The 15,033-nt window shown below is 40.1% G+C and overlaps 1 protein-coding gene across 6 annotated transcripts in view; it reads right to left on the bottom strand.

Annotated features, from left to right (window-relative positions):
- Window positions 1-1,642: 1,642 nt before the first annotated feature.
- LOC106586826 (PTB domain-containing engulfment adapter protein 1) overlaps window positions 1,643-15,033 on the bottom strand; it is a 190,015-nt gene continuing 176,624 nt past the window's right edge. For 3 of the 6 annotated variants that reach the window (XM_045707319.1, XM_045707320.1, XM_045707321.1), the window contains 3 exons: window positions 12,992-13,133; window positions 12,631-12,725; window positions 2,450-4,346 (listed from right to left, as the gene is read on the bottom strand). In XM_045707319.1, the coding sequence (XP_045563275.1) occupies window positions 4,218-4,346; window positions 12,631-12,725; window positions 12,992-13,133 (366 nt within the window). In that variant the 3' untranslated portion in view covers window positions 2,450-4,217. The other 3 variants (XM_014174523.2, XM_014174530.2, XM_045707322.1) reach the window with 2 other exon arrangements.

Raw genomic sequence — 15,033 nt, 5'->3', positions numbered from 1 at the left:
TCTGACCAGAGTACCTTCTTCCATATATTTGGGAGTCTCCCTTATGCCTTTTGGCGAAAACCAAATATGTTTGCTTTTTTTTTCTGGCCACTCTTTTGTAAAGCCCATCTCCCTGGAGTGTACGGCTTAAAGTGGTCCTATGGACAGATACTCCAATCTCCGCTGTGGAGTTTTGCAGCTCCTTCAGGGTTATCTTTGGTCTCTTTGTTTGCCTGTCTGATTAATGCCCTCTTTGCCTGGTCCGTGAGTTTTGGTGGGCGGCCCTCTCTTGGCAGGTTTGTTGTGGTGCCATATTCTTTCCATTTCTTATAGTGGATTTAATGGTGCTCCGTGGGATGTTCAAAGTTTCAGATATTTTTTTTATAACCCAACCCTGATCTGTACTTCTCCACAACGTTGTCCCTGACTTGTTTGGAGAGCTCCTTGGTCTTCATGGTGCCGCTTGCTTTGTGATGTTGCAGACTCTGGGGCCTTTCAGAACTGGTGTATATATACACTGAGATCATGAGACAGATCATGCAATACTTAGATTGCACACAAGAGGACTCTATTTAACCAATTATGTAACTTCTGAAGGTAATTGGTTGCACCAGATCTTATTTAGGGGCTTCATAGCAAAGGGGGTGAATTCATATGGATGCACCACTTTTCCGTTTTTATTTTGTATAATATTTTGAAACAAGTCATTTTTTTCATTTCACCTCACCAAGTTGGACTATTTTAGTATGTTCATTATATGAAATCCAAATAAAAATCTATTTAAATTACAGGTTGTAATGCAAAAAAAAAAAATGGAAAACCGCCAAGGGGGTGAATACTTTTGCAAGGCACTGTATCCTTCTTCTGTCATTCTTAATTGACTCTCCTCGTCCCAAGCTCTTGGTAATTGTTGTAGTACAGCGGCTTCAAATCAAGCTTGCATAGAACTGACAATTACTTTCTACATCAGTAATAAGACTAGCTGCAGTTGCATCTGTGTGACTGAGCGGGAGACCAAGAATGTCCTAATGCATACAATAAAGTCATCATCAAGACTCAGGAGGGTTCCTGACTATGTAAACAAGCGACTCAAACAGGTTGTCTGGTAATTAGAGCTTTGGGCCAGTTACCGAAAGGTTGCTGGTTTGAACACCTGAGCCGACAACATGAAAATCTGTTGATGTGCCCTTGAGCAAGGCCCTTTACCCTAATTATGGCTGACCCTGTAAAACAACACAATTAACCGCATCTGTCTGGTGTATGTGACAATAAAATGTTTTATTTTCATTTTGTATTACTTACTGTTATTATGATGTCACCAAGCAACAGAGTTATTGAATATGTCCATCAAAGCCTAACCATCAGTGGCGATCCATGGTTGAATATCCGCCGGTACATCTTGAGAATATCCAACATGCTAACACTTTATATTAAGTTTCTGTTTTCTTATACCTGTGCAGTAATGCTGTAATTACACTAGTAACATTGTAATATCTCTTTGTTACATAGTAATTTTTATGTGGAGTTAAAGTGCTATGTAACAAACTGAATGTAAAGTGTTAGCAAAAATACTTGATCCCCAGAATTTTACATATAAAATGCATAACTTTTTTTTTAAATTGTAGCGCCAACACATTTCAAGAATTTGAGTGTTGATAACTGATGCAGTAATGTTTTCTTTAATAACTGTAACAGCAAAGTAAAAGAAGAAGTACTGACAGGTTTTCAAAAGTGCTTTCCGGTGCAAGAGGACACTGACATAAGAAAGTAAATCCCTGGCAATACATACCGATATGTAAAATGCACCTGTTAAAATGTTTAATAAGACAACAAATCTAAAATCAGTTAAAATGTCAGGTCAAAACAATCAGAACTAATTACACTAAAAATAAAATGAGTAAAAATAACATAGGAACTTTTCAAATTGTCAAATTAAGGGCAAGCTCAGAGTTCGGTACATGAGTGGTAATACAAGACCAACTACATTTCCGTGTCTTGTGAGTTGATGGTGAGCAAGTCATTACGACTGAGACAAATAACAGCGTTGATCTAAGTGGTGTATATTCAATGAAGCAGATTTTACAACATAAGACGTACTGTATATGAAAACTCTGCCACAGAGTATACCATTGGACATACCATTTACATCCTTCATTGCCTTTAAATGCAAGGGGTCTCAAAAATACTCCTTCCCATATCAGTTCTTAGAAAAATAGTGCTTTCTATATCAGATTTGAATATTACCTTTTGAATATTCTAAAACCAAATTCAAATACATATAAACCTCAAGGACTAGAAGAACATTGACATCTTGACTGTAGACCCAATTCTGGCACTTTTTTAATACAAACTAGTTTACAGTATGTAACACAAACATGTCTTCTTTGCATCAGCAGCGACCGCCTAGTGGCTCAAGAGAAAAGACAGTGGCCTCTAGGGTTAGTCCCATTTTGAACCCCTCCTGTAAAACAAGGGGGAGAATGGCTGTTAGAAAAACACATGAATCCCATGTCAATCTGCTCTATAGGAAGAAAGACGTCAACTGGAGGTGGTCGGTATTATCAACACTACAGTTCCAAACACGTCATGCGTCTACTACAGCTACATATTAAATGTGTCTACAGTGTCCACATTGTGTCCGGATTCCCTTTTCCCGCTCTATATTCAAATGCCAGTATGCATTCTGCAAACGGTAGAACAGGCTAAATCTGATAATAGCCCAACAACAACTTGATGGCAGTAGCCAACTACTGTAGCTAACTAGCCAGCTAACCTCTAACTAGTCAGCAAGCTAGCTAGCGAAGCCTATGAGATTGCAAACAGGTTTAACATAACTATTTTTCAAAATAGGCTAGCTAGCTAGGATTTATGAAGCCAGCAAACACGTTCCTCATACACTAGGAACGCATTTCCTCCAATGTTTAATGAAAAAAGGTGCCTTTCGCTCCCAAAACACAAGTTTTCTGGATACTTGGTGAACTGCACTGTTGGTTAAAGGCTTGTAAGTAAGCATTTCACGGTAAGGTCTACACTTGTTGTATTCGGCGCATATGACAAAAAGTTTGATTTAATACTTGTGGGCAGAGTGCTGATGATCTTTCGATAGCCTGACTGCGTCAGGACTGAGGAGAAATCAGCACACAATGCAGTCAGTCTTTTCAATGCGATCTTCGTATTCTGATAGCACTTACATGCGACTTCTGCTAAGTGTAGACAGCCATGGTGAGCTGTAACCAAAACACCGTAAAATATATTCATACTGGCCCCAAGTTGTTATTATTGCTTGGTCCAAAACAGCAGGCATCCAAGTCCACAAAGTAATGGTTAGGGGATATGAAATCTAGAATGCCTTAGCACTTCTCAGAGAAATAACAAGATCTGAGGAAGCTTTGAACCAAATCCCTTCAAAGAAGTGTAAAACCCTCATATACAGTCTACACCATAAACCACATCAGCATCTGTCTGACCTATGGCTGTAGCAAATAATAACTACAGGACTTTTAATACATCTGACACCATGTGACGATAGAATGTTCCAGAAACAAGTAATACAAATATGATGAAGGGGATTGACGAGCAATAACACATTTTCAGTTACAAAACAAAAGATAAAAAACTGTTGACAGCCAGGTACACACACACAAACACAAACACAATATTAGAGCAGATGTGTTATTCATAGGGCTATCAGAGTTAAATCAGTCAACTGACGTAAATTTTGGGTAATATCCCTTCTTATTGTCTGAAAGCGTTGAAAATTCACTGAAAACATCCAAAATACATCATTTATAGAGCTAAAAACAACAATGTGATGTCAAAACCAGTTGACATTGAGGTTAAAGAAAGTGTGCTTTATCACTTTACCAGATTTTGCTTAGACAAAATTAAGACGTCAATATTCTTTTAATGGTTTTTGTATAAAAAATAATCTTAAATAACAGCTCAGTTTGAGCAAATTCTGAATTTGCGATTAATCACAACAAATCCTGCGATTAACTCGATTACATTTTTTGATCCTTTGACAGCCTTAGTTATTTATTCATATAATTTTCCAATATTGTTGCTGTGAATGATCAAATCAAAAGAGACTGACTGAGAAAAGTAAAGCTTCCATAGTCAACAAGGTTAATAAATATATTATTTTCTAAATCACATTGTTAACTGGAAAATGTAACTTCAACTCAATGAAAAACACGTGTACAGCATTATGAAAGTGTGTCATTTCAAAATGCTTGGTTTTACTGATGTACTGTATGCAGACTAGTTACAACAGAGTCAAACTGAATACATGCAAATCCATTCACGATGACACAGTCACGACAACTACAAGGGTCAAAGTAGTGTAACGGTACAAACCATCTCTGACGCTGCAGCAAAAGGGGGAAAAGAGAGATGGAAATAGATAGTTAAGACAGAATTAAAAGGCAGGAAGGAGAGGAAAGAAGAGACATTGCACTGAGTAGTATATTAATAGTATACTACAGGTACTACTTCAGCATAGAGGTAGCCTAGTGGTTAGAGCATTGGGCCAGTAACCAGCAGGTGGCAAAAAAAAAATATAATATATATCAAAAATTGTTAGGGCTCCATTCAATCAGTAGCGCAGAAGATCAGCATTGTAGTGTGATTAATATTTTAAGGCAAGGCTTCCACGTTTGCGGAGACTGTATTCACGGTAAACACTGCATATGTCGGTTCAATCGGAAATTACCTTTACATTTCAACCTCACTACAAAGCAGATTTTCCGCACTGCGGATTGAATCGAGCCCTTAAATCATGTACGGACAGAGAGGGGGATTATGTAAACGTTTGTAGATAGCAATTTGCAGCTGGATGCCACAGCAAATTTGCATGTGTTGAAATGTCAGTGTTAAGGTAAAAATAGTTATGTCCGAGTTTTGATTCTAGTGGGGTTAACACCAGTGGGATTGGTGAATAAATGTGTTGTTACTCGACCGTGTTGACTTAATTTTCATTAACTCTCTCGAAGTGAAAAAGACAGGGTGGGCCCTCATTATCATTCTTCCCAGAATGCGTTTTTGCTGGTTGATTTTTTGAATTGCTTGTTTTAATAACAATGTTTCTGCGTGCACACATATATATATATATATATATATAATCAATACACACACACACACACAAATGAATTACAAATGAAAAGCTGAAATGTCTTGAGTCAATAAGTATTCAACCCCTTTGTTATGGCAAGCCTAAATAAGTTCAGGAGTACAAATGTGCTTAACAAGTCACATAATAAGTTGCATGGACTCACTCTGTGCAATAATAGTGCTTAAAATGATTTTTTTATGACTACCTCATCTCTGCACCCCAAGGCATATAGTTATCTGTCAAGTCCCTCAAACGAGCAGTGAATTTCAAACACAGATTCAACCAAAGACCAGGGAGGTTGTCCAATGCCTTGCAAAGAAGAGCACCTATTAGTAGAAGGGTAAAAAAACAACTAAAAAAAACAATGAATATCCCTTTGAGCAAAATTAAGTTGTGACTCGTTTCAGGAAACTAGGCGTATATCGCGTGTCACTACTTCACAGGAGTGCTTTTGGAACATGTGAACTTTCATGTGCCTTAATAACAAATGTGTATGCCATCTGTAAATACAAATAAAATAGTTCAATTACGAGCCTAGTCACATAGCAACCTTCCCGCTAGTCATGATTGGCCGAGATAATGAACGGGCTGGAAATGCCGAGAGATGAGCTCGGTTTGGTCTTCCATGTAGCCTGCATATGTCCATTTGAGCTGGTCAGTATGTGTAGGTAATCCTGACTAAGGTGGCTTTAAAAAAAAAAAAAAAAAAAATACACACACACATACACAGTGGGGGGGAAAAAGTATTTGATCCCCTGCTGATTTTGTACGTTTGCCCACTTACAAAGAAATGATCAGTCTATAATTTTAATGGTAGGTTTATTTGAACAGTGAGAGACAGAACAACAACAAAAAATCCAGAAAAACGCATGTCAAAAATGTTATAAAATGATTTGCATTTTAATGAGGGAAATAAGTATTTGACCCCTCTGCAAAACATGACTAGCCTTCCCTGTAGCTCAGTTGGTAGAGCATGGTGTTTGCAACGCCAGGGTTGTGGGTTCGATTCCCACGGGGGACCAGCACAGAGAAAAATAATGTATGAAATTGTATGAAATGTATGCATTCACTACTGTAAGTCGCTCTGGATAAGAGCATCTGCTAAATGACTAAAATGTAAATGACTTAGTACTTGGTGGCAAAACCCTTGTTGGAAATCACAGAGGTCAGACGTTTGTTGTAGTTGGCCACCAGGTTTGCACACATCTCAGGAGGGATTTTGTCCCACTCCTCTTTGCAGATCTTCTCCAAGTCATCAAGGTTTTGAGGCTGACGTTTGGCAATTTAAACCTTCAGAAATTAATCCCATAGAAAATCTGTGGAGGGAGCTGGAGACTGCCTAGGCCACTACAGGACCTTAATGTGCTTCTTCTTGAGCCACTCCTTTGTTGCCTTGGCCGTGGGTTTTGGGTCATTGTCATGCTGGAATAACCATCCACGACCCATTTTCAATGCCCTGGCTGAGGGAAAGATGTTCTCACCCAAGATTTGACGGTACATGGCCCCGTCCATCGTGCCTTTGATGCGGTGAAGTTGTCCTGTCCCCTTAGCAGAAAAACACCCCCAAAGCATAATGTTTCCACCTCCATGTTTCACGGTGGAGATGGTGTTCTTGGGGTCATAGGCAGCATTCCTCCTCCTCCAAACACAGCGAGTTGAGTTGATGCCAAAGTGCTCCATTTTGGTCTCATCTGACCACAACACTTTCACCCAGTTGTCCTTTGAATCATTCAGATGTTCATTGGCAAACTTCAGACGGGCATGTATATGTATTCTTGAGCAGGGGGACCTTGCGGGCGCTGCAGGATTTCAGTCCTTCACGGCATAGTGTGTTACCAATTGTTTTCTTGGTGACTATGGTCCCAGCTGCCTTGAGATCATTGACAAGATCCTCCCGTGTAGTTCTGGGCTGATTCCTCACTGTTCTCATGATCATTGCAACCACACGAGGTGATATCTTGCATGGAGCCCCAGGCCGAGGGAGATTGACAGTTCTTTTGTGTTTCTTCCATTTGCGAATAATCGCACCAAATGTTGTCACCTTCTCACCAAGCTGCTTGGCGATGGTCTTGTAGCCCATTCCAGCCTTGTGTAGGTCTACAATCTTGTCCCTAACATCTTTGGAGAGCTCTTTGGTCTTGGCCATGGTGGAGAGTTTGGAATCTGATTGATTGCTTCTGTGGACAGGTGTCTTTTATACAGGTAACAAACTGAGATTTGGAGCACTCCCTTTAAGAGTGTGCTCCTAATCTAAGCTCGTTACCTGTATAAAAAGACACCTGGGAGCCAGTAATCTTTCTGATTGAGAGGGGGTTCAAATACTTATTTCCTCATTAAAATGCAAATCAATTTATATCATTTTTTACAGTTTTTCTGGATATTTTTGTTGTTATTCTGTCTCTCACTGTTCACATAAACCTACCATTAAAATTATAGACTGATCCTCTCTTTATCAGTGGGCAAACGTACAAAATCAGCAGGGGATCAAATACTTCTTCCCCCCCACTGTGTGTGTAATAAAACTCGGTCCTCCAGACAGTGGAGAGCAACACTTACGCAGTTCTAATATATATATATATATATATATATATATATATATATATATATATAAGTGTTGCTCTCCACTTTCTGGAGGACCGAGTTTTGAAATCAGTTGAATTAGAGTATGATAACTAAGGAGATGAAGAAAACACCTGTATCTGAATTACATCTTCAAACTAAGTAATCACGTCCATAACAGGGAGAAGCATCCATTCTGTGTTTACGGGTAAGATAGTCTAGCTAGCTACATTTTCAGATATTCACGTTTCTAATTTTGACAGAAAGTTGTTTTCATTTCAAGTTAAAGTTTACTGTTAGCTAGCTAATGTTAACTGGCTGGCTTGCTAGCTAACGTTACATGTATGATCTGTGTAGTAATATTATGTGCATCTCCGAGCCATTTGCTTTGCTAGTAATAGCCTAATTTCAGCTAGCTAACATTGAACCTGGTTGGTTAGCCATCTGCAGATTCATGCTGGTTAGTAATGACATGAGTTGGGATTATGGTTCATTGTTTAGCTAGCTAGCTACATGTCTTAAAAGACTCCACTATGTATTCAATTCAATAGGGCGAGTAAAATGGTCAGTGAGCTGTTCTCTCATTTGTGTCAGGAAGTGCCTAGCAAGCTAGCCAGTTAGTTTGGGTGCTTGACTGCTGCTGTTAGGTCAGCTCGCTAACGTTACGTGTACTGTCTGTAGTAATATTATTCGTATCTCAGAGCCCTTTGCTTTGCTAGTTATTGCCTAATGTTAGCTAGCTAACATTGAACCTGAACTGTGTTCCGAATAACCGTACTATTTGTGACGTGAATTGAGTATATAGTATCAATAGTATGGATATAGTTTGTATGCCAAAAGTTCCCAGATGTCATACCAAATTCTCCAAAATATGAAGTAAACATGCAGTGGACACTATTTCTGTGATTTTAGGGCCTATAATGCAATTCTTCAGAAAATGGCAGTGGCTTCACAACGTTTACAGATTTGAAGAAAATGGCGGAAAATATGCAGCCGAAGTCCATCAAGTGCGGACACAAATTCATTGCTAAAACTAATGAAATGTTAAGAAACCGTTGAGCAATGCAATACAGCAATGTCTTACTAAATAAGCGACGTTACACATTGTTGATAACAAATAATACTGTGCAGCCGTATTCATTGACCTGCCAAGGCTTTTGACTCTGTCAAATCACCACATCCTCATCGGCAGACTCAATAGCCTTGGTTTCTCAAATGATTGCCTCGCCTGGTTCACCAACTACTTCTCTGATAGAGTTCAGTGTGTCAAATCGGAGGGCCTGTTGTCCGGGCCTCTGGCAGTCTCTATGGGGGTGCCACAGGGTTCAATTCTTGGGCCGACTCTTCTCTGTATACATCAATGATGTCGCACTTGCTGCTGGTGAGTCTCTGATCCACCTCTACGCATACAACACCATTCTGTATACTTCTGGCCCCTCTTTGGACACTGTGTTATAAACCTCCAGACAAGCTTCAATGCCATACAACTCTCCTTCCGTGGCCTCCAACTGCTCTTAAATACAAGTAAAACTAAATGCATGCTCTTCAACCGATCGCCGCCTGCACCTGCCCACCCGTCCGGCATCACTACTCTGGACGGTTCTGACTTAAAATATGTGTACAACTACAAATACCTAGGTGTCTGGTTACACTGTAAACTCTCCTTCCAGACTCACAAACATCTCCAATCCAAAGTTAAATCTAGAATTGGCTTCCTATTTCGCAACAAAGCATCTTTTACTCATGCTGCCAAACATACCCTTGTAAAACTGACCATCCTACCAATCATCGACTTCGGCGATGTCATTTACAAAATAGCCTCCAATACCCTACTCAATAAATTGGATGCAGTCTATCACAGTGCCATCTGTTTTGTCACCAAAGCCCCATATACTACCCACCACTGCGACCTGTACGCGCTCGTTGGCTGACCCTCGCTTCATACTCGTCGCCAAACCCACTGGCTCCAGGTCATCTACAAGACCCTGCTAGGTAAAGTTCCCCCTTATCTCAGCTCACTGGTCACCATAGCAGCACCCACTCGTAGCACGCGCTCCAGCAGGTATATCTCCCTGGTCACCCCCAAAGCCAATTCCTCCTTCGGCCGCCTCTCCTTCCAGTTCTCTGCTGCCAATGACTGGAACGAAATACAAAAATCTCTAAAACTGGAAACACTTATCTCCCTCACTAGCTTTAAGCACCAGCTGTCAGAGCAGCTCACAGATTACTGCAACTGTACGTAGCCTATCTATAATTTAGCCCAAACAACTACCTCTTCCCCTACTGTATTTATTCAGCTCCTTTGCACCCCACTATTTCTACTTTGCACTTTCTTCCACTGCAAATCTACCATTCCAGTGTTTTACTTTCTATATTGTATTTACTTCGCCACCATGGCCTTTTTTGCCTTTACCTCCCTTATCTCACCTCATTTGCATATAGACTTATTTTTCTACTATATTATTGACCGTATGTTTGTTTTACTCCATGTGTAACTCTGTGTGGTTGTGTGTCAAACTGCTAGCTTTATCTTGGCCAGGTCGCAATTGTAAATGAGAACTTGCTCTCAACTTGCCTACCTGGTTAAATAAAGGTGAAATAAAATAAAAATAATTGTTGGCTGACAATTTGTTAGCTATGCTATCCTTGCAAACCGCATAGCATAACGTTAGTTGGCTACTAAGACATCGAACTTGCCAGGCAGTACATTAACTACCTGCTATCTAACTACCCAACATTTATTGACTTGATTATTCACATAATTCTTAGCTAAGTGGTATAGTCATTGTGCATTTCAATGGACATTGTACATTCTGGTTATCTACTCTGATCTCGGAGCCCTCTCACGCAGAATAACTAATGCATTTACAAATGCTCAACACCTGTTGAATATGGCCGGTGTCAGTAAACGTCAGCAATTTTTTTTAATGAAATTGTTGCCAGCAGCACAGTTAGTCACAAACGCTCTGGATAACCAGCTCTGCTAGGGGGAGTAAAATGGTCGGAGTGCGGTGTTCTCTCATTTGTATCTGGAAGTAGCTAGGCAACGTTAGCCAGTTAGCTTGAGTGCTTGACTGCCTTTGAATGCTCGGATCAACCCTACTCCTCGGCCAGAGTGTCCAGTGTGCACTCTGGCACTCCAGATTGAATTTACGAACACACCCGAAATGATCAAATGTTTGGCTAGTCATTTGTTATGCTAAAAAGCTAGCAAGGAGGTTGCATAGAACAGCATCAACTTCCGGTAGACAGGCAACGCTCTAGTTCACTCAACTGAAACGATACCGTTCATTCACAGTATGCTAAAATGAACTAATAGTATGTAGTATACACTTCCTCAAAAAGATAACTCAAGAAATGTCATTATTCTTTATAATAGTTGTACAATTTTACATCTAAGTAAGATTTTTGGTGCAGTATTTTTCAATTTAAAAATGTGCATGAAAATGAGTCATCTCTCCTTGAATGACAACAAAGACTTTACAGAAGAATCCCTACTGTTGACAAATCACCGACGAAGTGGTATAGACTTCGGCTCTGAACATCGGCTTGCATCCAGTCCAAAACGAACAGAACTTCACAAAACGTTGTCATAATATATGCATGAACTCAACTGAACTGTTTTGGCTGGGAAGCATGAGGACGTCAGAACAGCATCAACTCTAATAAAGTGTTAATTTATGTCTGAATTTGAACATCCATGGTGTTAGGGACCCAACACTCTAGGGTTTTTAGTTTGTCAACACTTTGAAAAGTGTTAGTTTAACTATTTTGGTGGGCCACATAATTTCTAAGAAAGTGTTAAATTTAACATGCTTGGTGTTACAATTCTGATGTCAAATTTGCTGTGCATGTTCCCAAAGTTAAATTAAAATAAAGTGTTTGAAATATAAAAACAACCCCATGGCTCAGTTTTACAGTTAAATTCCTCTGACAACAGGCATTTATGTAAAAGACAGGTGAGCACTGCAGTTCAAACTGACATTGACTTTAAATACAATGAAATCAAATATAATAATGACAGTTATAATCTAAGTATCTATTCATGCGCAGCAAGAAGCCCAACCTGCCTCTTTAAAAGAAGCAATATAATATACATTGTATTTAGATATAGATATATCTAAATACATTTGTATATCTATGTTTAGGATCTAGTTTTCTATTTCTATGTTTTTTGGGATGATCTCCAATTAGAGGCAGCTGGTCCTCGTTGTCTCTAATTGGAGATCATACTTAAGTAGGGGTTTTTGCACCTGTGTTTGTGGGTAGTTGTCTTCTGTTTAGTCTATGTACCTGACAGAACTATGCACTTTCGTTTTTTTCTCTTTGTTATTTTTCCTTTAGTGTTTTGAGTTATAATAAATATTCATCATGAGCAATCAACACGCTGCGCTTTGGTCCCCTCTCTACGACAGCCGTTACAGTGACAACTGATCGTTTCCATAAAACGATAGCTTTGAAATAGCTAACATAAAGAATATAATATTCCATTCAAGCCCTAAAATCCAATTGCCGATGTTACAAAATACCTATATCTCATAAAGATAACAGTTAATGTGGATTACAAGATGACTGAAGTGCATTTTGAACACAGTGCTATTCGAATGACAATGCTTTTCAGCTGACTTACTGCAGTAATATGCAGCGAGGATTCAACATCTTGCTAAATATATCTTGCAATAATGTTCATAATGTCAGACAAAGAAAATTAGGCCCATAGCCAATATTGAGCATCATCGTCAGGAAACAAACAAAACCTTTATGAGCCAAAATGCAACTATTATGAACAACTGAAGTTGTAAACATTTCTGGTATATTGATATGTTAAATATTATATAAAATAAAAATTAGAGGGTAGGGGCCCACTCCCCCTACTAGGGTGGAGGTCTACTCGACAACACTTTATAATGTGATGGTTCAACCGCTACTCTCTTACGAGTCCATTAAACAGGGCTTAAGATCATTCACAGACATGCAGTCACCTGCATCTCGTCCAGCCTGGACTGGATATCCGGGGGGAAGTCGGCTTGCCCACAGGTGAACGGATCGAAAGGTTCCGCTCCAAAAAGGTCTTTACCTGTGAGACAGACAATATGTGAGATGCCACAACGTAGGAGTTTAAATCAATTTACATTGGTAACATTTATTTATTATTATAATATATATATATATATATATATATATATATATATAAACATTCATGACAGTTATTATAAAGTGTAACCTAAAATAAATTATCGCTAATGACCACGACCCATGGTTTATTCCTTACTCTGTGTGTGGTTCAATTCTAACTCTCACTGTCATCCTTGAACTGTAAGGTAATCAGAGCAGTGTACTCACTCATGTCTGGAGGAGATGTTGTAGTGGGGGGAGGGGGTGTGCCGTTGCTTGCGGGAATTGGCACCAGGGGTGTGACAGTAGAGAAGGGAACCATGTCAAAAACATCTGTGGACATCGGGGGTTTGAAGGAGATGCTGCCAGCCTGTGAGTGTAGAAGCTATTGGTTCATTCCAATGAGCAGTAGTACTCTGACCTACATTCTGTAGTCAGAGTTATGAATATGCATTTCAAGTCAGACTGTAGTCCTAATATAAAGAGTGATGAAATCAACTAATTGAGACTTAAGTCTTATTAAGCATACTTTATAAGTATCTGCATTGTCTACTGTAGAATACATACAGTATCTCACAAAAGTGAGTACACCCCTCACATTTTTGTACATTTGAGTACATCTTTTCATGTAACACTGAAGAAATGACACTTTGCTACAATGTAAAGTAGTGAGTGTACAGCTTGTATAACAGTGTAAATTTGCTGTCCCCTCAAAATAACACAACACACAGCCATTAATGTCTAAACCGCTGGCAACAAAAGTGAGTACACCCCTAAGTGAAAATATCCAAATTGGGCCCAAAGTGTCAATATTTTGTGTGGCCACCTTTATTTTCCAGCACTGCCTTAACCCCCTTGGGCATGGAGTTCACCAGAGCTTCACAGGTTGCCACTGGAGTCCTCTTCCACTCCTCCATGATGACACCACGGAGCTGGTGGATGTTAGAGACCTTGCACTCCTCCACCTTACGTTTGAGGATGCCCCACAGATGCTCAATAGGGTTTAGGTCTGGAGACATGCTTGGCCAGTCCATCACCTTTACCCTCAGCTTTTTTAGCAAGGCAGTGGTCGTCTTGGAGGTGTGTTTGGGGTCGTTATCATGTTGGAATACTGCCCTGCGGCCCAGTCTTCGAAGGGAGGGGATCATGCTCTGCTTCAGTATGTCACAGTACATGTTGGCATTCATGGTTCCCTCAATGAACTGTAGCTCCCCAGTGCCAGCAGCACTCATGCAGCCCCAGACCATGACACTCCCACCACCATGCTTGACTGTAGGCAAGACACACTTGTCTTTGTACTCCTCACCTGGTTGCCGCCACACACGCTTGACACCATCTGAACCAAATAAGTTTCTTGGTCTCATCAGACCACTGCACATGGTTCCAGTAATCCATGTCCATAGTATGCTTGTCTTCAGCAAACTGTTTGCGGGCTTTCTTGAGCATAATCTTTAGAAGAGGCTTCCTTCTGGGACGACAGCCATGCAGACCAATTTGATGCAGTGTGCGGCGTATGGTCTGAGCTCTGACAGGCTGACCCCCTACCCCTTCAACCTCTGCAGCAATGCTGGCAGCACTCATACGTCTATTTCCCAAAGACAACCTCTGGATATGACGCTGAGCACGTGCACTCAACTTCTTTGGTCGACCATGGCGAGGCCTGTTTTGAGTGGAACCTGTCCTGTTAAACCGCTGTATGGTCTTGGCCACCGTGCTGCAGCTCAGTTTCAGGGTCTTGGCAATCTTCTTATAGCCCAGGCCATCTTTTTTTCAGATCCTCAGAGAGTTCTTTGCCATGAGGTGCCATGTTGAACTTCCAGTGACCAGTCAGTATGAGGGAGTGTGAGAGCGATGACACCAAATTTAACACACCTGCTCCCCATTCACACCTGAGACCTTGTAACACTAACGAGCCACATGACACCGGGGAGGGAAAATGGCTAATTGGGCCCAATTTGGACATTTTCACTTAGAGGTGTACTCACTTTTGTTGCCAGCGGTTTAGACATTAATGGCTGTGTGTTGAGTAATTTTGAGGGGACAGCAAATTTACACTGTTATACAAGCTGTACACTCACTACTTTACATTGTAGCAAAGTGTCATTTCTTCAGTGTTGTCACATGAAAAGATATACTCAAATATTTACAAAAATGTGAGGGGTGTACTCACTTTTGTGAGATACTGTATCAGCCAAAATGAACTATTGTTAATTAGAAGAAATTGAACTAGAACTCCAGAAAGAAAGGCTGAAAGATAAAGCTAGTTGTAC

Source organism: Salmo salar, chromosome ssa25 (genome assembly GCF_905237065.1).
Source record: "Salmo salar chromosome ssa25, Ssal_v3.1, whole genome shotgun sequence".
In the NCBI taxonomy this organism is placed as follows: domain Eukaryota; kingdom Metazoa; phylum Chordata; class Actinopteri; order Salmoniformes; family Salmonidae; genus Salmo; species Salmo salar.
Note: the sequence above shows the minus strand (reverse complement) of the source record. Positions and strands in the feature narration are given on the sequence as shown.